This window comes from Catharus ustulatus, chromosome 15, assembly GCF_009819885.2.
Source record: "Catharus ustulatus isolate bCatUst1 chromosome 15, bCatUst1.pri.v2, whole genome shotgun sequence".
Classification (NCBI taxonomy): Eukaryota; Metazoa; Chordata; class Aves; order Passeriformes; family Turdidae; genus Catharus; species Catharus ustulatus.
This window is the reverse complement of record NC_046235.1, coordinates 4,626,392-4,649,875: the sequence shown is the minus strand read 5'-3', so window position 1 is coordinate 4,649,875 and position 23,484 is coordinate 4,626,392. Positions and strand designations below refer to the sequence as shown.

General features: G+C 43.5%; 1 protein-coding gene across 18 annotated transcripts in view; it reads left to right on the top strand.

Annotated features, from left to right (window-relative positions):
* The window catches only part of TENM2 (teneurin transmembrane protein 2), a 619,293-nt gene that overhangs the window by 477,380 nt on the left and 118,429 nt on the right, over positions 1 to 23,484 (top strand). For 15 of the 18 annotated variants that reach the window (XM_033073572.2, XM_033073569.2, XM_033073568.2 and 12 more), the window contains one exon: positions 17,939 to 18,052. The exons of the other annotated variants lie outside the window; for them this stretch is intronic. In XM_033073572.2, coding sequence (XP_032929463.1) covers positions 17,939 to 18,052 — 114 coding nt within the window. The remainder of the gene's footprint in view (positions 1 to 17,938; positions 18,053 to 23,484) is intronic. 18 annotated transcript variants of the gene reach the window in all.

Below are 23,484 nucleotides of genomic sequence, written 5' to 3'. Positions count from 1 at the left end.
CAAAGTTTACACTTTGTTCATTGGTTACAATAGATCAACATAATATTGATAGCTGTAAAACCCATCTCTAGCTCTGTTTTTCACAAGACTTATCCAAAAATACTATTCCCATCTGCAGATTTTCTTCTGCTTATCTCCTTCTCTTCTCAGTCTCCAGGTCAACAGCCTTGATAGAATACCTTCCAGAAATAACCCTTATTCATTAACCCTCTCTGGCCCACAGACCAGCTGTGAGTCCTATCATACTTATGTTCCTTGGGTCTCATCCCAGTGGTGCTTCCCAGATGTGGATCACATGCTGCCCTGTTCATTGCACACCTGAAGTACAATCAAAAGGTGATTGGAATATATGTTGTTCTTTCCAGCCAGTTCTTTACAGTTTATTCTTTAGGGATCTTTTCAAAGGCACAAATCATTGCCTTATGATTGCTATTCAGAGTAAGCTGTATCTGACAGTGCCCTTCCCCAGATGCCCCTTTTGTGTCTCCAGCTCCCTCACCAAGCTGTGTGTTCCTGTGAATGTACTCAGGTAGGACAACAGAATGAGGAGAAGATGACAAAAATAATTTCTCTCTTGAGGAATACTGATCCCCAAGTAGGGTAGTTCCTTGTTCAAATAACATGGGTGCTGTTAAAACCCACAGGCAGGAGAGGTGGTTGTCTGCTCTGTCTTTGCTCCAGGCAGGGTTGTCTGTACAGACACAGGACAAGGAAACGACACAAGGACCACAACCACCTACACAGAGTTCTTGCTTCCAGAGGGCTTTGACTGTCAGGCTCTGCTTTCTCTGCCTGAGGCTCCGGCTCCTGGTTTCATACCCAGCCAGGTATTTGTCCCAGTAGTTTTTCAGCTTGTGCCTGTCCATCAGGCATATTAAATGACCCATGGCTGTGGAAAACTGCTGCATGGTGAATTTTCTCTTTTGCCTCTGCTTGCTGGAAAAAGAATTGGATGGCATTAAGAGGCTTCAATGTGCTAGATGTTTGTTTCAGGGTTCCTAATGCACCCTCCTATTAATGAACATTAATGTTCATCAAAGTTTGCTTTTTATCTTCACTCATATAGATGCTTGAAAATAAACAAAGCTCAGGGATCAAATAAAAGCTTCATTTTAACCTGAAAAAAATATACAAGATTTAAAAAATAATTTTAAATGGGGTTTCCCATTATTCCCAGTGCTATTGTGAGAATTGGGCTGAAAGCCATACAGTTCCTTCCTTGCCAAAATGGGGCATAACCAAGTTTGTTTAGCAGGCTTTTCATGAGAGTCAGTCCTTACACTGAAAGCTCCTATCCTGTCACCTGTTTTTAAATGCTTCAAATGTAGGAAGCCTGCTGCAGGTGGTATCAGTAGTTTTACTGATCTGAGGCCTTGGGCGAATTCATTTGAATTGCTTTGAAACTGCATATTCAAAATTCAATAAAATAAGAGGGTCTGATGGTGCAGCTGCAGCAAATCCCCTCCAGCTGGGTTAGCTGAGATGTTTCAAGGCTCTGGACTAGCAAAGCCTGGGTGTGATGTACAGATTATACAGCTAGCTGCCAGGGAAGAGGTTTTGGCAGGCTGGGTACAGCAATACCCCCTGCCAGAAGACTTGGGAGTGAGTAACAGTGGCTCTCGTGCTATGTGGCATCTTTTGCTGGCTTTCCTAGACAGAAATTTGTTGGTGCAATAGTGGCAGCAGGCCAGGGGGAGGGGATTGCCTCAAGGGTAAAGGGATGGAATGTAGGAAAAACAATAAACCCAAAAAGCTCCAGTTGTTTTGAAAGTGATGGCTATCCTGAATGCCTTGGTCTGGCTCCAGAATGAACTGTTCTGTGGGCGGATTTCGTTAAATTGCATTCAGAAATCATATTTGCCCTTGGGCAGATCCCCTTGCTTTTATGCACACTAGGCAAGTCACATGCACTAAAATGGAATTCACATGGTGCTTTAGTCAAAAAGCTTATGTCAGTCATCATACCTTTTATGCATATCCAGTCCCTTGGTTCTTTATGCCCATTTAAATATGCAGAAGTGCTTTTTATTATTACACTGCCTGTGAAGTATGGAGATATAGATATATAGGCCATGCAATTTATTGCTGTGTAGGCTCTTCTCTGCATATGTATTCATCACATAAATTAAAATCATAGGCATAAAACATTTTGGTCGGTGGATTCTGATTTTCTCAGATTTCTGCTGTTAGACAGTGGAAGTAATTCCTTTATGTGCCGTGCATCCATGCTTTCCAAATGACTACTTCACTGCAGTACATGGCTTATCTTTGTAGCATTGTAATGCTAGTGTCCTTGTGAGTATCACAGTGCTGGCACAACCAGCACAGTGCCTAAAGGTGAGATAATCAGAGAATACACGCAGGGACGTTATTGGAGCACCAGATCGTTGGACTGCACAGTATGTCCCTCGTTATTGAAAGGGCTACCATGAAATTTAATTTAGGATTTTACAGACACATTTTGAATTGGAAATCTCTGTAATAACTTTCCCTTTGCTCAGCCTTTTAACTGTGAAATTCAGTTGGGGAGTTTTGAAGCAGCAGGTAGTGTCTCAGCACTCTAGAGGGATTTCGCCAGGATTCAGCTAAAGTGCTTGCAAGTGTCATTTCCATATTTAACTAATTTCAGTTTTTAATTAGCTCCATGTGAAAAATGAGAGTTCACGCTGAGCTAAGCTGTCAGCATAGAGGCTTGTTTCCTTTCTAGCCTCTCAGGACAATTACTGCAACATCCCCTGGTTTTTTCAATGAGAGTGCTTAGCCACTGCATGCTCCGTCCCTCCATTGTTCCCTGCCAGGAGCTGGGGAGTGTGTTGTGTCTAGCTTGCTAAAATGGAAGAGATAACTTCTGACAATATTTCAAATGTGAAATTGGTTCACCAAAGGTTCAAAGAACTTCAGAGGTGTGGCTCTGAGCCATCCAGCAGCACGGAGCTCCTGGCACTGCACAGTCGGTGCCATTGTTCCGAGCAGTGTCTGATCCTTCCGTTCCCATTCCTGCTGCACTGGGCAGTGCTGCCTTCCAGCCAGCACAGTGGGAAAACTGCTTTTCCTGCTTTTCCCCGGGATTTCTGCAGCCCACATGAACAATGCAGTGTCCCAAAGGCCGGCAGGCCTCCAGGAGAAAAGAGCAGCATTCCGCCATCCAGGATAGGCATGGGAATTAGGTAATCCTGCATCCCAGCTCAAAACTCACCTGTGAGGACCTGAATGCAAATGTTAAAACAGTTCTTGAGAACAAAGTGAGAGGTGCAGTTCATGTAAACCCTGCAAAGCCATGAACAGATTTCTGAAATAATTTTATGAACTGATAGCAATCCTGAGTTACATTTACATGCCGGTCATATAATGCCATTGTTATCTTTGAAAGAATACAGTCACTGCATTTTTAAAAATACATTTAAATGGGAAAATTGGTATAACTGTTACCTCAGGGATGGTTTTGAGTTGTATTTTTTTAAACCTGTCCTACAAGGTGAGATTTTTAAAGATTTATGAATAGGTTTGGTAGTATCTTCATTTTCATTTTGGTTCATATCGTAGCAAAATAGAAGTTGTGTGTATTTTATTCTTCGCTAATTAATAAAGACAGTCACTTCCAGTAGGCAGAAGCAGATTTTCTCTATTAGACCATAAATAAAATGCATCTTTTTCAAATCAGGATGGATAAGGAAAAAAAATCTCAGCTGTGATACTTTTTGTGTTCTTAATGTTTGTAGCGTTGAGAAAGAGGAAGGTAAATACATTGCAGAAACTTGTCAGATACAGTGACACTGAGGAGTTCCTAGTCATTTTTCTTTTAAGATGCTGAGGTGTTGCTTTGATACCTGCTTTCAAGCTGAAGCAAATTCTTGAAAGGGAAAAAAAAAAACCCACAGAAAATAAATTTCATACTGAAGAGTGAAGCTGAAATTCTAGATAGATGGATTTTCAATATAGTTTAGGTTTTGGGGTTTCTTTAAAATACAGTATTTGCTGTTTCATCCATCAAAGAGAAAAAGATGCATAATCCTGGTTTGATTGCCAGCCATCTGGGTATAACAGACATGAAGAAATAGAACTTCAGTGTTAGCAATGAAGTACAGTGTGTAGTTCTAGCTACCATATATGTACTAATTTTTGCCCTTGTAGTGTGTTATCTTCTCTTTGAAGGATGATTCCTGGTTATTTTATTGGTATCACTAAGTAAAGTTGTTACATATATTATGATCATATTAATCATTTAACATAACTCACTTATGCCTTACAAAGTGCATGTAATTGAAGGCAAAGGTTTCTGAGGGTGTGTAATCTAACTTGTATTTTATTTTATGATACTTTAATTAGTTGTATACACTGATGCATATGCTAATGCATGGCAGCTCATGTTCAATTCACCCTGAAGTTTAAACCATAGAGTTTTTGATGGGTTGTATTGCTGTTGCCTGTAGAAAACACTGTTTTTTCAGGCACTGCTATGATACTTGCAGTCTCAAATACTTTAAATAGAGGAATTCTGTAGTGAAGCTCTCTCCACTGAAGTCAGTGACAATTTTGACCTTGGTTACAACAGGCCTTGATTTTAGCCAGCTCTAAATGGGCTGATGAGGAACATTCTGCATTGCTGACCTCAGACAGTGCAGAGGCTCCTGCAGCAAGACAGAAAGCTTCATTAAAGTGATCAGGTATCAGATGCTCTCTACATTAAACTGGCATCATTTTTCTATTGTGGACAGCAACTCCATCTGTAGCAGTGATTTCTGCAATCTCTGCAGTGATTAGTTTTGGTATTCCAAGAAGATCAAATTGAGCTAGTCTTAAAACCACATCTTCTAAAAGGCAATTTGAGACATAAGAGATAAAGAAAAGTAATACAAATATTAATATTTAAGTGTATATTATGATGTTCCATAAATTAATCAGGATGTGGGTGTCCAAATTAAATAAAAATGTTTTTCATTATTCATGGTGCACAGTGCTTGGAATGGACTTAGACTCTGGTGAGTTGTCATGGTGTTTCTTGGGATTCAGATGCACAGGCAAGCTCCTGTTCCTGCATTGGATGATGAAATTGTGTAACAGACGTTTTGGTGATGCAACTCGTAATCATATATGAACACACACACACAAAGGAATTCCTTGTGAAATATCTATTACTGCAGTCTGAAAACTTGTAACCTGGCACTTCAAAATAAGGCAGTGATCTGAAATTGAAATCCTGGCACCATGAAACCCTTCACTGATTTCTCGTGTGCCTCCATATTGGTGTGATCCTACAAATCCTGTCCTCACTTGCAGCTTGTATTCCCTTACCAGCTCTACAATTCTAAAGAAGACACAGATGCAGGAGGGCCAGCTTTTAGTCTCTGAAAGCTATAAGATTTTGCTATAAAACTTGTTTTTCCTTTGAAGGCAACATGGGCAAACTTCAGAATAAGACAGGTAAAAGGCTGGAAACAGTTATAGGAAACCCATTATGGGAAATGATTAACAGGAATCATGTAAGAACAATAGAAAAAAAAATCTCAAAAATGTAACTATAGTCCAATTTGATAATTGCTTATTTCTTTCAAGACTACCACTAAAAAGCAACCCACACAAAGGAATATGAGTTACAAGGCTGTAACTGATTCACTATGTAAGAGACTTATCAAAGCTGTACATTTTATTTTCATAGGTCTCTATTCCGGCTCAGTAGGACATCTAAATCTCAATGCATTAATAATGTCAGCCTTTCAAGCTTTATGGAAAGTCTCAATCTGCATAGATGCTAAATATAATCAGTACCTTCATGTCAGTATCATGATATGATTTAGGCTAGGTTTATATATACACCTTTTGAAGCACATTGTGAAAGAAATATAAACAGTTTATAATGTTGAAAATGAATTAGAGGCTTTGGGAGAAGAAATCATATTTGCTTTTCATCTTTGGATTTATTTCCTCTTTGTAATGAACTTTTAACTCCAATAATTACTTTGTGTAGAGAGTAAAACCTTAGACTTTATCATTCACACAGTGTTTTAAATTGTGATTTTATCAGGTGATTAAATTAAGCTATTCTGTATCATTTCTGTTAAGGGAAGAATATACTTTATGATTAGAAATTACACTTTTTTGTACTGTGGACAGAAATTTGGCCATTCATACTCAGTCAGTTTCACTTCATACAGTGTATGCAAAGGAGTAATAAAGGTAAAATCTATTTTCTTAGCAATATGGCTAACAGAGGTTGAGTCAAGGTCTGAATGCTTTGGAACAGTGAGATTATGAAAATCTTGTTCAACATGTTCGTAGAATTTAGGGCAGTTGCAGCTTCAGATGGTGAATGCACTTGAATAAATGTTTGACGTGATATCCCTTACGTTTATGATCAGTATTAAAAGTAAAGCAGTTATTTTAATTCTTGTAAGTTCAGGCCTCAGTGATTTTCAAGAGTATATTTGTGTGTATATTCCTTGAAACACCAGTTTCAAGTCTCATCTAGGTTCTTCCTCCTCTTGGAAACAGAATAAAGACAAGCAGGGTACTTTGTTCATGATAATGGTGTCTTTTAGGTGTGAAATTAAAATTGGATTCAATTTGCTTTGTATTAACATTGAATGCACACAATTGCTCAAAAATAGAGCAAAATTGAGTTAAGAGCATCCCTTTCTGCTCTTCTAAGCCTGTTTCAAAAGTGGCAGTATTTTGGCAAGGCTGGTAAAGTGGATATTGTATAATGTGATCTGGGATCCTCCAGGCTGAAAGATGCTGTATTGGGTAAATAAAAATACATACACTTTTCTTATTAGTTACAGTCATCTAGTTCAGATGCAAGACCAAAAAGATTGCAGCCTTGATTCTTGAAATTGCCATAAGAAGTGAGTTCACATTACACAGTCTCAGGAACTGATTAATCGTGTGCCAGTTCTCTACGCTCTGTACAATCTAAGGGCTGTCATGAGAATAAATGAGCAGTGCACTGTATTCTGCTTCTCTTTTAAGGTCTTTGTCATGAGATTCCAGATTCTGAAGGCAGCACGCAATGCTGTTACCTTTCTTGTGACAAAAAGATTGCTCAAAGTGGCACAAAATCAAAACATTTCAGTAAAGAGGAGTGAGAGGAGCAAAGTCGAGGCCTGAGCCAAGGATGTTTTCTATGGCATCACGGTGGGGACTAGAGAGCAAACACCCACCCAAGGTACAGCTCGTGCTCCTGGGCTGGAACTCTGCTTGCCTGGCTTTGTCCTGGGAATTGGGCACCAGCTCTTCACATCATCCCCTTCTCCCTGCCCCCAAAGGACCTGCAGTGTGTGTAAGCTTTTCAACTATTTTTGGAAGTAGAAAAGCTGCAGATGGAAATAGAGGAATGAACTTTCAAAGCATTGCATGGCAGATAAGCACACAAATCACATTACTCCTAATGGGATTTGTGGGTATATCTTTCATGCTGTGCTTTGAAAATCCATTCCATTCAGTTTATTGACGTGCACAGGGAAATAAATCAGTCAGCTTGGAGGGGGGGTGATCAATTTGAAAAAAAAACAACAAACTTTTTTTGGATCCCCCTATTTCTTCTGTGTGAACACAGTGACAATGAAGAATCTTATAGCACTTCTTCCATCTCCTTTTCAATCTTTAATAACATTTATTCAAAAGAAAGCAATTAATTCCTAGCAGAAGTTTTTCTGCTGCTGACAACAATACACTCACTCATAGATCCTTTATGGTATTTCTATAAAACATTTCTTGGGCTGGATGCTTTAAAGCAAACATCTTGTTCTAAACAGTTTATTGTCTAAAAGAGTTTACATGCTGAGAGTGAAATTATGCCTAAGGATTTCTTTTTTATGTGTAAGACGATGTGAAGTCAGCTCTCCTTTCCATTGTGTTTTCCAGTGGTTCCTGCATTTCCCTGGTGAGCACAAGGAGCAGGGCTGACACTGAGCTCATCCCTCTTCCACAGCCAGACCTGTCCAAAGCTGAGGGTCTGCCTCCTTTCCCTTGGTTCATGTCCCAGAAATTTGGGTGCTGGAATTCCCATTTCCCATGTGTGTGTTTATAGGAATGCTCTGGGTGAGAGAAGCCCAGAGCTGGATTCTCTCTGCAGCCATGAGGAGGACAGCAGGAATGGCAGCCAGAGATTCCTTACACTGATTTTTTACAAACAGTCCTCACTGTTTTCCTCCTGAGACCAGGAAAGACACTTTCTGTTTCAAAAGTTACAAAATGTTGTTGTTTTAACTGTAAAAGTATTGCAGATGTCAGGCACAATTAACAAGAGCATAAACCTGTGGCAGCGTAACATATAGAAGCTTGTACGTGGGTAACATTATAAGCTTAATTCAATTGATAGAGAAGTGGGAAAAAAATGTAACAAGATATAAAAATACACAGCAGTTCCATTATAGTTAATGGAATTTTCCATTTTCAGCATTGTAAACTGCAAAAAGTGACTCTGAGAAGTGAGAGGTCTTGTTCAGTGTTATAGGCAGGGTATATAAGACAGCAAAATGGTTCTTTATTGTGCTCTCTAGGTGTAATACAGGCAAGACTATTGTTTTATTGAAAATAGTGGGATCTGCACATTCTTGAAGTTGTGGATTTTGATAATGCTTGTCTGGAGTTCCAAAATGAACTTTTAATTTCAATTTATTATGAAAATGTTGTGCATAGCACATACCATACTGATGATTAAGATGAATTGCTGAGAATGAATGACCTTGAAAGTAAGCCATCTATTTGTTGTTGAGTTTCAATAGTCACAGTCAATAAGCAGGACTTCTTGCATATATTCCACAAAAGAAGTATTACATTTACATCAAATGATCTGTTTTTGAAATGCTACTTTAACCTTGCCTACAAACAATTGAATGGCCACAAGTAGAAGAGGCAATATAATCAAAAATGTATCCAAATGTTCTATATGAGCTCTGTAGGATTCTAAGTCATTAATATTAAACCACAGGTTCATAAATATCCTAAGTACTGGTAATACAGAGAATGATGCAGTTTTTTAGTTGATCATTGATCTCTGTTATCAACCCTGTAAATTTAAGTCCTTATCTGCTGTGTCCCTGAGACCTCCAACCAAATATTTTGAAAATTCATCTCTCATAATTTTAACTGACTCTGCTGTGCTATTAATTAGAGTATTTACCATTGTACTGATGAATAGCTGCACTGGGTTGAGACACCTGCACAAAAGTTGTGGCATGTCAGCAGTTGCCATTTATGCACTGCATTCTCTGCCTAAAATTATGCTGCTTCTAGGAAACGCTTTATGGCATCAAAATCCCAGGGTTTTTATAGAGTCATTCTAAAGATTCCCTGGATTGCCAGGCCTGGTGGGGGGGTAGGGCCATGCTGCATCAACTTGTGTCAAACACTTGAAGAAACCCTGGGACTAGTGGGTACACTCAGGAGTGTGCTGTATGTGTAGCAGCAGCTGGGCTGGGTTAGACACAAGACAAGTTATCCATTTGTCTCCAGAACCCAAAAATGGTTATCTTGTAAGAAGGACAAATCATGTATGTGCTTTGCCCTACTCATTCTCCAACCTCTGGTCATTCTAGGTCTTTTCTGAGAGGAGGGGTGTTGGCATAACAATATTCCTTGCTTTATTTACCCCTCCCATACTGATTCAATGTTTGACTTACTTGAGATTAACATCTAGTCCAAATTTTTCCTTCTGTTTGATATAAGTCAGCTAAGAAGTCATTATTTTACATGTGGAGCTAAAATTACTCCTTTCCAGCGTATTTTATTTTGCAGGTTTGAACTTCATCTGCCAATTTCTGGCCCAGTTGCTCAGTTATTTTATGTCCTTGTGCAGTTCTCGGTCAGGTCTCTTCTTGAATAATGCATTATCAGCAGCAGCCTGTGCCCCCTTCCCTGCATGGCCTGTTTTCCATTTGGAATTCTATCACAGATATGATTGGTTTGGACTTTTTAAAATAGTACTTCAGACTTTCCTGAAGATAATATATCAAAAGTGGCAGATGTCCAACCAGCAAGACATGTGGCTTTTGTTTTTTGTTTTAGAAAAAGGCGTGGGAAAGTGATCAATTTTTGTGACATCTCTTGGATACCCTCAGGAGAACTCTGGCATCCTTGTCACAGCCACATGAGGTATTCAAGGAAGAATAGAAAGTTCTGACATTTCTGAATTTTAGGAGAGACATCATTGTTTCTCTAGCAAGGAAAGGTGCTACTTACGTTTATTTTAAGACTGCTCCTTTTAAGTAGCAAGACTCATAATCTTTCACAATGATATTTCAAGCACTTTAATATATGTTTAATGGGTGGATTTCAGGTTAGAGCTCCTGGAGACACTGTCCCTTTCTGCAAACAGCAGAATAGGAAAGGACATGAATATAATTATGAGCTGTCTTTGACATCAGCCCTTGTCAAGGACTCCTATCCCATCTCAGCTACATCCTGACAGTGCTTGTAGTGCTCCACTGCAAATGTGGCTGAAGGCTGGCCAACAAAATTATTGAGCAGAGGGTGGTGCCAGCCTCTGTAAATCATCTGTGATTTATTGGAATCCTTGTCTGGCATATGCGTTGCCAAGTCCAGTTTTTGTGGCAGAGGACATTTACAGATTGTCCCCAATGGTGACATATCTTGTACAAAAAGGAACACGTGCAGCTCTGACAGAGCCTCCTTCTCTCTGTTCAGTGCCTGTCAATTTGAGGCACATCAGCAAACTACGGGTCTCAAATAAGATTTACAGTAGTTTCACGAATACAAGCCGCACGGATTATAAGCCGCACCCCCGGTGCCTCGACAATGTTGCTGTCTTTGTCAATAGATAAGCCGCACCCCGAATATTAGCCGCACTTTCGTTCGTCGCGAGAATCCGTGCGCAGCTTTCACAAATTGGCCAATTAGTAACAGGATCGCGGCATAGCGGGCTTTACTGGCTCGGGGCGGGGCCAGGCAGGCTCGGCCCGCTCATGGTTGCCGACGGGGCCGGGTGGCCCAGCTCAGCGCCACGGCTCGGCGGGGCTGGCCGGGTGGTGCTGCCGCCGCCGCCGGGCTCGCTGGCTCCCCTCTCCCGTCAGCACCGCCCCGCTGCCGCGTTCGCTCGCCCGGCTGGCAGGGCTGCCGCCGCCGGGCTCGCCGTCCGCCCCGCTGCCGCTTTCGCTCGCCCCGCGCCGCGCCTCGCGAGCGCCGCGCCCGCCCCGCGCCGCGCCCGCCCCGCGGCGCTTTCGCGGCTCGCGGTTCGCGGCTCGCGGCGGCGCTTTCGCGGCTCGCGGCTCGCGGCGGCGCTTTCGCGGCTCGCGGTTCGCGGCTCGCGGCGGCGCTTTCGCGGCTCGCGGTTCGCGGCTCGCGGCTCGCGGCTCGCGGCTCGCGGCTCGCGGTTCGCGGCTCGCGGTGCGCGGCTCGCGGTTCGCGGCTCGCGGCTCGCGGCGGCGCTTTCGCGGTTCGCGGCTCGCGGTTCGCGGCTCGCGGCGGCGCTTTCGCGGCTCGCGGTTCGCGGCTCGCAGTTCGCGGCTCGCAGCAGCGCTTTCGCGGCTCGCGGCTCGCGGCGGCACTTTCGCGGCTCGCGGCTCGCGGCGGCGCTTTCGCGGCTCGCGGTTCGCGGCTCGCGGCGGCGCTTTCGCGGCTCGCGGCGAGCGGCGAGCGGCGGCGCTTTCGCGGCTCGCGGCTCGCGGCGAGCGGCGGCGCTTTCGCTCGCCGGGCGGCGCTTTCGCGAGCGCCGCTTTCGCTCGCCCCGCCGGCAGGGCTGCCGCCGCCGCCACCACGCTCGCCGGCCGCCCCCTCCTGTCTGCACCGCCGCCGCGTTTCCTCGCCCTGGCCGGCACTGCAGGCCCCCGCACCGCCGGGCTCCCCCACGCTGCTGGCCCCGATTATGCTGGGCTTCCCCCGCTGCCAGGCAGCCCCACCCGCCGGCCTTCCTGCTTCTGCCATGCTCCCCTGCACTGCTAGCCCCAGTTCTCCCGGGCTCCCCCGCCATGCTGGCTCAGGCTCTGCCGCCCTCCCTGCCCCGCCCTGCTGGCTCAGGCTCTGCCGCCCGCCCCCGACACTGCTGGCCCCGCCTCTGCCAGGCTTTCCCACCTCTGCCGGGGCCGGCCGGGCTCCAGCTTGGCTTGGGGCTGCCGCGGGCTCTCACTTCCGTGTTGGCAGCTTTTAGAATTTTGTTAATAGATTAGCCGCCCCGGAATATTAGCCGCACTTCCGGGTTTCCACCAAAATTTTGGTCAAATTGATGCGGCTTGTATTCGTGAAATTACTGTAGTTCAGTAAATTCTGATCATTTGTGTGTGAACTGTCTTTCAACCTCTTCAGATACGAGAGGAGCTGGGAAAGGCTTCTCACTTCCCCTGTTAGAGCGCCCGAGGGTCCGCGCTCCTCAGCAGAGCCCTGAAAGCACTGGTTAGAAGCAAGTGGAGTGTTTGCAGCATTGTGCAAGTTTTTCCCATGCAGTTTCCCCATTGCTCTTTCTGACTTTCAGCCCCCTGCTATTCCTGTCTCGGGCATCTCTTGAGGAGAGGTTGTCAGCTGTGATGGATTGTGCATTCATTCTGTAATGGGGGCAAGTAATCACTGGGGAATAGGCCTAATGCACTTGTTTCACTTGTGACTTGGGTTGAACTTGAACCTCTTTCTCCAGAGGAATAATAAAACTTTAAATTACTATGTTTCTAATCTTTTAAATAACTGTTATTTTATGAATAATAATTGAGATCAGTAAGATCAATTTCTGGTATTCCTCAAGTTTTGCTGCATGATCAAGAAGTAGTAACTAATACAGGACCATGAGTCTCAGCTTAGTAAGATTTAATACAAGTAAGCATGCAATAATGTTTAATTACTTTTTAATTTTTGGGGAATATATTTATTCTTTTCAAGTTGTTTAGGTACCCACCTATATGCACCCAGAAGTGCAAAACACTAAATATCTTTTGCTTCATGCAAACATTGTGATGCATTAAGACAATTGTCAGACCATACGAAATAAAAAAATAGATGTGCAGATAGGTCTTGAATACAGATACTATGAAATTAACATTATGCTAAGATTTATTAGGTACCTTTTGTTTCGTCATGTCTGTGATTCATTAGACCTGGCTTGGAAATTAATTTGATGTTGCTGAAAACTGCATAATAAATACCAAGAGTTGCATCATCGTTCACTTCATGAGTGGATGGAAAGGAAACTGAACATTTCTGCTTCTATAACACAATGGCCTTGGAACAGCAAATGTGCTTTCAGTGTGGTTGTTCATGTTGTTCGTGATATAACGGAGTGATCTCTTGTTCAAATGAAAAGAGGTTGTCCTGCTCCAGACAAACACTGGATATATCCTGACAAAGTCATGTTTGACGGGTTCATTGTGGATGATGTTAATTCAGGCGTTAATAAGCATGACTAGCTGGAAATTAAACTATGGAAACATTCTTAATTCTGTTTCAGTTATATAATCTTCCCATCTTTTTGAGTTGCTTAGGGAATACTGAATTTTCCAACAAGCAAGCAGCATGTATTTTACAGACCCGAACTGGGAAGATGCAGTAGGAATGGGGGAAATGATGGATCATTAGTCTGCATATTTCTCCCTTTAAGAAAGGATATCATCAAGGGAAAAGTGAAAATCCTCATTCTGCTCTGCCTATTGGCAGACACTGAGCTGTACTGCAGCTCACAAGGACACCAGAGGTCTCTCCTTTTAAATGTACAAGGTCAAGAATGACAAGAGTACAAAGACAATACAGAGAGCTTCCTGAGCTTGGAAACCATTGTCCTTTAGACAAAACTCTGGAGTGGGCAGTGGGCTCATGGCCACAATGAGAGAAGACCAATGGAAGAGGAATGTGGGGACACCACTGAGTTTAGAGAATTCCAAGATAATTTGCATGTAAGTTTTATCAAATTCTTGTGGCTTTGTGTACCTTTTGGGATTTCTTAAAATAATATGTGATTCACTCTAGCAACCTCTATCTTATGTAAGTCTTAGATTGATCCTTGGCAGCTCTGCCACCTGGAGTGATGAACCAGGTCTCTGCTTTTGTTCTTGCTGGGCTGCAAGTTTCGCTTCCAGGGGCTTTTGCTCTCTGTATGTGAATGGTGCTAGAGTAGGAGTGAGAGGTTGGTTATTATTTTTGACCTAAACCTCAAAGGTTTTACTTAAAAATTTATTGTTTCTGAATTCTCATGGTTTAGAGAACTATTCTGAATTACTAGATGTTACTGTTAAATGAACCCTATAAATTCTGACAAGCTCAGCATTTGAACATCAAGTATCAGAGAGAAGAACCTTGAAAATATGTTTAAATGTTGAGGGTGGGGAAAGCAAACACAAAAATAATACCTATATGTGCTCAGCAAAATACAATTTGTGGATAGAACAAATTGTTGTTGGAAAAAAAAAACAAAGCCAGTTTCAAACTAGAAAAGGAAAGGTGAAAAACCAGCAAACAGGCACAAATTGACTAGCCCAAATTTCTCCTCTGAGACACATGCACTCAACTTCTGCGTGGATCCCCACATTTCTAATTAAATGGGCTTCTACTTATTCCTTTGCTGGAGGCATTTTTTTTGATTAACAGAAAGAAAGGTTAATCATATAAATTTGCCATCTCACAGCGTTGTGAAGCAGCAGAGAGAAGGTGTCTCCTTGTTCCCTCTGCTCAGCTCTGCTCAGTGCAGACACAGACTTTCCCCTCAGGCCCCTGTGACACACTTTTCTCCACTCATTCTTGGTGGAAGGGGAACGTTCCCCATGTTTGTGACTGCAGCTGTCTTAGTGGAAGTGTGTAGATCACCTCATGGATGTGTGAGCAGATTCTCAGTCTCCAGGAGGGATGGAGCAGACATGCAAATCCCTGCCCCGTTAGGAAGGAGCTCTAATTGCTCCTACCTAACGTGCATCCATGATTAAAACACAGTTATTAATGAAACCATGGTGTGCTTGGAAGCAGATGGATCACAAGTATTTTTTTAACACCATGTTAATAAGATCTTTTATAATTCCTTGTCTGAATTTACCTGGTAATTATAAGGTAGCAACTATAATTTTCTTGGACAGACTACTAGTTATGATTTCTTTATCTCTCTGTTGTAAGGACTGGTTCACACTTGAAGCAGCAGGCTTTCATCTCTGCAAGTGACCTACATTTATGATTTCACTCGGAATAAAATTTTTAAAAATTGGCAACTTTGAATAGACATACTGAGTATAAAACACAAAAGTCTAATTCTCCTCAGTGACTTGTTTGGATTGTGGGGATTTGAAATTCACTTAATTTCACTTAATCTTTATGCACTCTTGGCTTTTGGGGCTGGTCCAGCTGAATCTGGTGTCTGTGCAGGGTGTGGGAATTGCTGACAGCACCAACACCCCGAGCTGCTCCTCTGCTGTCCCAGCACAGCTCTCTCCGTGGGGCAGTTTGGATAAGCTGCAGTTTGGTGGGGTTGGAGCTTTGTGAATGATCTTTCAGTTTTATTTACCGTACTTAAAAAAAAAAAAAAAAATGGTTACTTGAGGTTAGACTGAAAAAGCCTTTTAAAATGTTTGTTTTGGCAAGACAAATAAGTGGTAATTGATTAAATAATTTGATCCCACATAAATTTCCTGTCTATTTTCCAAGGATTCTTAAACATTCCATAGAAATAAATTTTGAGTAGTTTCTTACCAAAACATCCTTTTCAGGTTCATATCTGGTATTTAACATACCAGAGGCTTTAAGGCATTTTTGGTTGTTTTTGTGAGGTATTTTGACACAATAGAAACAAAATTCGCAAATTCATCATGAGTATGAAATCTGGCAACTGCCCTTTTCACAGAAAATGTCTTCTGATTTTAGTTACTATTCTGAGACATCTGCTTAGTCCATAGGATGTACAGGGGAAGAGGGTCTTCGGGAAGATGTCTTGCTCCCCTGCTGCTTTTGTCAAAAATACAGAGGTTAAACTCTGCATAGATTGCATGCTGAGAGATTTCCAGCGGTTGGGATGGGTGGATTCGGGGAGTGGGGAGGTGTTTTTTGTTTTCTTGGGGCTTAGAAATGCACATACGAATAAGTCACATCGAACTAGATTCCCTGCATTCTGAGATTATCTGAGTGGTAGCTCCAGCACTGTAAATGGCAGATTCTGTGAGAAGTGTTTTGCTTTCCTATCCCTAACATTTACTTTTTGAACATTTAGTGTGTGGCCACTAATGGGCCGTTTGTGACCATCATAATCACTTTGTATTGGATGCAAAATATCTGATAATCTCGTGTGCTTCTGACACTTCAGAAGAGAGCAATTCTAAAGGTGGCCATAATAATTTTCTCTTTCCTGTCTGCAAATTGACAGTGAATCCTCTCTAACACCTTTTGACATAACTGGAAACGCTGTTCTCTGTGGTGTATAGGTTTACATACATGCTGTGCAAGCAGAAAGATGCAAAGAAAGGGAAAGAAGCAGCTTGGTGGGCTTTATCCCTCACCACTGCTCTGTATTGAGAGTGCCATGGGGATAATGTGATGAGAGTATGCAGGTAGCTGTGTTTATACAAGGTGAAGATGCACATAAATCCACTGGCTGAATGATTCAGACCTGCCAGGTCTCATGCATTATGCACAGGACTTATTCAATTAGCCCTGCCACAGTGCCTATAACTCAGGCACTTGTGTGGGGTGTGCTTGGCCTGGCTCCCACTGCTCAGCTCGTGTTCCAGGTGCAGCTGCACAGCCTCTGACGTGGCCACACAGCCCTGTCCCTGGCACAGATATGGCTGGGAGCCCATGGCCACACAGCCCTGTCCCTGGCACAGATATGGCTGGGAGCCCATGGCCCTGTCCCTGGCACAGATATGGCTGGGAGCCCATGGCCACACAGCCCTGTCCCTGGCACGGGGATGGCTGGGAGCCCATGGCCACACAGCCCTGTCCCTGGCACAGATATGGCTGGGAGCCCATGGCCACACAGCCCTGTCCCTGGCACAGATATGGCTGGGAGCCCACGGCCACACAGCCCTGTCCCTGGCACGGGGATGGCTGGGAGCCCATGGCCACACAGCCCTGTCCCTGGCACAGATATGGCTGGGAGCCCACGGCCACACAGCCCTGTCCCTGGCACGGGGATGGCTGGGAGCCCACGGCCACACAGCCCTGTCCTTGGCACAGGGATGGCTGGGAGCCCATGGCCACACAGCACTGTCCCTGGTACAGATATGGCTGGGAGCCCATGGCTGGGAGCTGGCGAACCTTTCTTGCCTGGGGCTGTGGGCCCAAAAAACTGGGAGATGAAAGGATTGGCACAGCCCTGGGTTGGTCAGGGAAGCTCAATCTGAAAAATGAAGATAGAGGCTCCATAATGGCTTTACACTGAGCGTAGGAGTAGGTTGGGTCTTGGGAAGAAATTCATCCCTATCAGAGTGGTGAGGCCCTGGCAGAGGCTGCCCAGGTGAACTGGGGGTGTCCCTGCCCTGGAAGTGTTCAAGGTGAGGTTGGACAAGGCTTGGAGCAACCTGGTCAGGTAGAAGGTGTCCCATGGCAGGGGATTTCAGGTTGCTTTCAGCCTAAACTATTCTGTGATTCTATTATTCTAATATATTGGTTTAAATAACTTGTGCTAAACACAAAATAATTGCATTACCAAGTTACTTTACGTAGGGCTAAAGCCGATTTTATAATCAACATATAAATTAGCACCTATAATTTAAACTGGGAGCTGGTACTTGCAGGAAGTGTTTTGTTTCCCGAGATGTGTCCCCCGCACCGTGGGATCGGGAAAGCGGCTCTGCCCTGAGCTGTGAGCATTCTGCCTTTTGTATTTCAGTGCTACACAGATGTGTGTGAGCCACCAGAGCTTGCTTTTGTTTACTTGGCATTTTGCTGGGGTGGGGTAGGGATGTTTGTTGCCGGTTGTTTTAGCACATCCCCATCCCGGCGAGCCGAGCGGCTCTGGGGCGTTGCCGCGGGGCGCTCGGGTGTCCGCAGCCGCGCTGACCGCTGTGTGTGTCCCCTGTGTCCGCAGCCATGCATCTCCTGGGGCTCAACTGGCAGCTGCAGCCGGCCGAGGCTCCGACCTTCAACAACGGGCTGCGCCCGCCCGGCGAGGACGGCCCGCCCGCGCCCCCTGCCGGCAGAGGTGGGTCCGCGCCGCGCCCCGACCCGCCCGACAAGGCCCGACCCTGCCCCGACCCGACCCGGCCCAGCCCGTCCCGATTCGACCCTTCACGTCCCGACCCGATCCCACTCGACCCCACTGGACCCGCCCCAACCCGACCGGGTAGTTACGAATCGCCTCAAAACGGCCCCAAAACACCACCTGAACCGTCACAAACTGCCCCAGAACCGCCCAAAAATGGCACCTGAACCGCCACGAACCGCCCCAAAACACCGTCTGACCACCAAAACGGCCCCAAAACCGCCCAAAAACAGCACCTGAAACGTCATAAAGTGCCCCAAAACGCCACCACCAAAACACCCCTAAATGCCACCTGAATTGTCACAAAACACCTCAAAACGCTGTCTAACCACTACAAAGCGCCCCAAAACACAGCCGAGCTGCCACAAACCGAAGTGCTACCAAACCCCTCAAAACGCCACCAAACCACCCCAAAACACCAGTGAACCCCCAAAAACCACCCCCCAAACCTCTCCAAAACACCACTCAACCCCAAACCACCCCAAAACACCACTGAACCCCAAACCACCCCAAAACACCACTGAACCCCACAAACCACCCCAAAACCACCACTGAATCCCCCGAACCACCACCCATCCTCTCCCTCCCTCAGCTCCCGGCCGCGTGCTGGGGTGCTCGCGCGGATTCGCGTGGTTTCTGATTTATGGCTGGTGAAGTTGTGCTGCCGTGGCCGCTGGTGAAGTGCTCATAGAAATGTGCTGTGTTACTGGCTACGTGTTCTTTTTCCTGGCATAACTTTGAGATCTCGGAGGAAAAGGAGGCTGAGGGAGCTGGGGCTGTTTAGCTTGGAGAGGAGGCTGAGAGAGGCCTCACTAATTGTATAAATATGTGCAGGGAGGGCTCAGAGCATGGAACAGGCTCCTCAGAGTGGTTCCAGCCTACAGAGCAGGAGGCAGCGGGCAGGAACTGATGCCCAGGAAACTCCACCTGAACTTGGGGCAGAACTGCTGTGCAGTGACCAAGCACTGGATCATATTGTCCCAGGCTCCCTCACAGGGGATATTCCAGAACCTTCAGGACACAATCCTGTGCCCTGTGCTCTGGGATGACCCTGCTGGAGCAGAGGGTTGGACCAGTTGACCCAGGGTGATCCTTTGCAGCCTGACCTGTTCTGGGATTCTGGGAAAGCCTTGATTTAGTACAACTGCATTGTAGTGCTCAAGAGAAGTCAAGAATTGGCTTGCAGCCCAGGACCACATCCCTGGTTCTTTCTCAGATGAATTCTAAAAGCAAACACCAAGGACAGCAGAATTTGACCCATGGTAAACAGTCTGTCCTATGATATTAATGTGAGAAATTAGACAACAAATGGTTTCTTTTTCTCTTAAAGAAAAACTGTGTTCCAGAGGAGGATGACAAAGACATGGCAGTGGAAAGAAAAAAATAAGTAAAATCTAAAACCAGAAATACTTTCTTAAACTGACAAAATGTGTTAAAAACACAGAGAAGTTACATGTCACAAAAAGGATTTTAATCATTTAAATGGAATGCCTTTTACTGGTGAGGTTCAGGGGTTTTCTTTGCTATATCACAGTAAGGTCTTCTCTGGTTATTACAAAAATTATGGGGAGAACACAGAACAGAATATTACAGTTAGACAAAGCACCTCCCACACAATAGTGTGCTGGGATGGTGGATGGCATGACTGGAACAGGAGAAGTCTGAGCACTTGATTTTTGACAGCTGAAGAGTTCTGTTCAGAGGCTGAGCACTGTCTGCCACTCAGGACCTGCACTCACGTTAAACTTGGTAATTACCAAAGCAAGTGTTAGAAGCAAATGCTGACACAGGATGCTTGTATTGGAAAAACAATCAGTGAAAATAGAGCTGGGAAAGGAAACTGAATTGTACTTTTATGAGCTTGATCATTGTATGGATTTGCTTCTGGTTTCAATAAGTGGTGCTGCTGCTGCTCATCAGCTTCTCCATGTTTTCCATGGAGGATCTAGTTTTGACTTCCTCCTTGTAATGAAATCCTACATCCTGATGGTGCCAAAAACCTGAACATTTTTAGACAAGAGTTCTTAGGTTGGGCTTTCATCTCTGACTGGCTGTAGGTCAAAGTGCATGAACAGCACATCCCTAAGTGTTTGCATTGCTGCTGAACTGCCTCCAGGTTGTGCACAGGTGAGAAACCCTGTGGTTTTGGGCAGGAACCTGAAGAGCTCAGGTTGGCAATTATGGTCATTTAGCAGACAACTGCAGGGCTTTAACACCTTTCCCAATTCCCTCCCTGCAGCTTTTTGTTGCCATCTCTCTGTAAATATAGGGCAGCAGGACTGCAGAGTTGGAATGTGCTCATCTGCCTGGGGCACTTCAGCACAAATTCTGGCAGTTTATCCCAGCCCCACTCTAATTAGTTCTGCACATTTGAAGAGAATGAGATGCTGTTTTGGGAGTGGTAACCTCCTGTAGAGGAGACAAGGAGCCAGAAATGCTGGTTACGTCTTAAATTGCTGCAGTGAGCTTTCCTCCGAGCATGCTGGAAAAGTTTACTTGTTCTTCTGACATTTTGTAGAAGGTTGCTGAAATGCTGGTAACGTGGGGGAAGGAGGAAGAACAATATTTAGGCAAGTAATCTTTCACAGTGGAATAAAATGAATGGCAGGTTTGGATGAACACAAGGAATGTCGAAAAGACAAATTCTTAGAGCTGGGAAGGGTGATAGTTTTTCTACCTCGCCTTTCTTTTTATTATGTCCAAGTTAATATTGCTATCCAAGCAGTTTTTAGGAAAGCCTCTGACAGCTTTTAACACAACAACCATTCCAGGGCTCTGGCTGTGGAGAGTGACCTTTCTATAATTGACAGAACTCAGAATGAAGCCATTCTTTTCAAAACATGGGTCTCCCAAAGAAACCTTTAACCCCTAGTCTGAGAAGGGCCACTTAAACACAAGCTGTGCCTACTCAGCAAGCAAAGCATTTTAAAGTAGAGCAATTTGAAAGGAGAAGGAAAAAAAAAACCCAGGTATTCAATTTGATCTGCCTGTTCCTTATTAAGAGACTAAATTCTGGTAGGAAATAATAAAACTGCAATTTAAGAGGAATGTAAATTACTTTATTACTGCATTTTCCTATCTGAATGAAAACAAAATTCACTATTAAGATAACACAGTTTCAGGTTTTTTGTAATTACACACTACATCTCACTAATAGTGGGTATGTCTGAAAGGAGGAGGCAAGTGTAATGGGCAGAAAAATCCTCAGTGCTGCTTTAAAACTGCAAGTGAAGTCCACCATGCTGTGAAAGTTGTTCAACTAGGGATTTAAATTAGGAGACAAAAATTCCTTTCTTAATACAGATCATAAGGCAGTATTCCTTCAGAGTACATAAAACCCCAAAAATTGATACTGCCTTGGAATTTCTACAGGGATGAGATAGATTGTAATGACATCGAAAAATCTTTCTGAGAGTGAAACCCATTTATCTCTTATGTATGTCTTAGTGCATAAGGATAATGTTAGAATTTGGATGCAATAAATCTAAATTAAGGGGGAAATTGGGGGGAAAAGAAAAGAGACATGTTTGGGAATAATTGCTTCTTCAAAAAGAAGTGAAATAGATGCCCTTATGGGATTAATCTGTGCCTAAATTCTGTTAATCTATGCCAAAAGTTTTCTACATTTAAAATTATGTGGTGGGCTAGACAAACATTTCCATAAAATCTGTAACTATGTGCTGCTTCCTTTCTAATTGACAGAATATACCATAAATTCAACTTTTATCATTTCAGAGGACACCTAAGATAACCTATAATTTATATGGAAATATCCAAACTAACCCCAGCTGAAAACACATATAAGGAATGCTTTGGTGTCAACTTTTTTGTTTAGGACCTATTGTCTTTGATGTCCTCACAAATTTAGCAAATTTTATTGCCATTCAAAATTTACTTTGTATTTTTTATCTTGATTGTTTGCTATAGTAATGCTCTAGAAAGCTGAAAACCACAGAAAGAGATTGTGATCTCTGATTCTAGAACCTCCCATTTTAAAAGACACCAAAATTAATTTTGGACAGTTGTGGAAAGATCATTATAGGTATAATAAATGCTCTGACTATTTGGAAAAAATTGATATGGATTTGTGTTTTGACACTCACATAATCCAGGGTTTGCTTCCCTTCGGATGAACCAACCTGATCCAAGTTCATGTTCAGTCTGAGGTATTTACAAAGTCTATCACAGTGTATGTGGATTTTAGAAAGACTTTTTCAAAAATATTACAGTTATTAAATATTAAAGTACTGAAGTTTAAAAATATATGTCTATGAAAAATGCCTGTTTCCAGATATCAAATTCAGAATTGCAAATATAATGTCAATAATGAAACAAAGAATGTTTAATTGGCTGTTAAATTTGGCACCATCTCAGTTGCTTTTGAGATAAGAGAGAGGAAAAACTGATTTCTACTGATGTAGCAGAAATTTTCCTTGGATGGATGTGGAAAGCTGAGCTCAGCAGTCATTGTGGGGCTGTTCAGGTTGTCTTCAGCTCTCTCCAAACGATGCTGAGATCTCTGCCAGATGCTGCAGCTGCAAGTCACATTTTGGTTTGCACACAAATTGTTTTCTAATAGTTAAGATATTTTATTAGCAATGCAGCACACAGGCAATGCTAAAGGAGTAACAAAATTCTGGAATGGGAGGATCTGCCATCCTGACAGAGGGGTGAGCTGGGGTTCAGATGCAGGCAGAGCAGCTCTGCTTCCCTGCCTGAGGCACTGGTGCTACCCGGACTGTGCTCCTGCTGAAACCATCCAGAGCACGGTGTAAGGATCCAACAGCCCCGGGGAGCTCTCTGTCGTCTTGTAAAAGATAAACTCATCCCTCATTAACTATGTAAACAACATGAATCTCTCAGTTTCTACTATTTCCTGCCAGACGCTTGGAAACAGGCGATCAAAATGTAATAACAGGCAGTGTGTTTTAAATGTCACTTCTGTTACCTTCATTCGGTTTAATCAAGACAAGCCATCATTTTCCAGGTGGATTAATCTTATTAAGTAGTTATGTGGCTAATGTAATGTAGATCTTAATTAACACGTTAGCAAGCAGAACTGTTAAGATGGAGGCTCTGAAGGCTTGATGATGTGGTCTTCTGAAAATACACCAGACTCAAGGGCTGGCTCAGAAAACAAAGGATTTAGCTAAATTCAACAGAAGAGGAGTTTCAGATTTGTGGGTATGTTAATGGTGATAACATGAGTTGCTCTGTTCACAGTTAGGTGATGAAGTTTGGTATCTGTCATCAGAGATGATTGTTATCCAGTTTAGAAATCCATACTAGTATGTATTTGCTCTTTGTGGAGTGAACCAACAGATATTAGTTTTATTTGAGTTATAATTTGCTTTGGGTTCTGAAAGCAATGC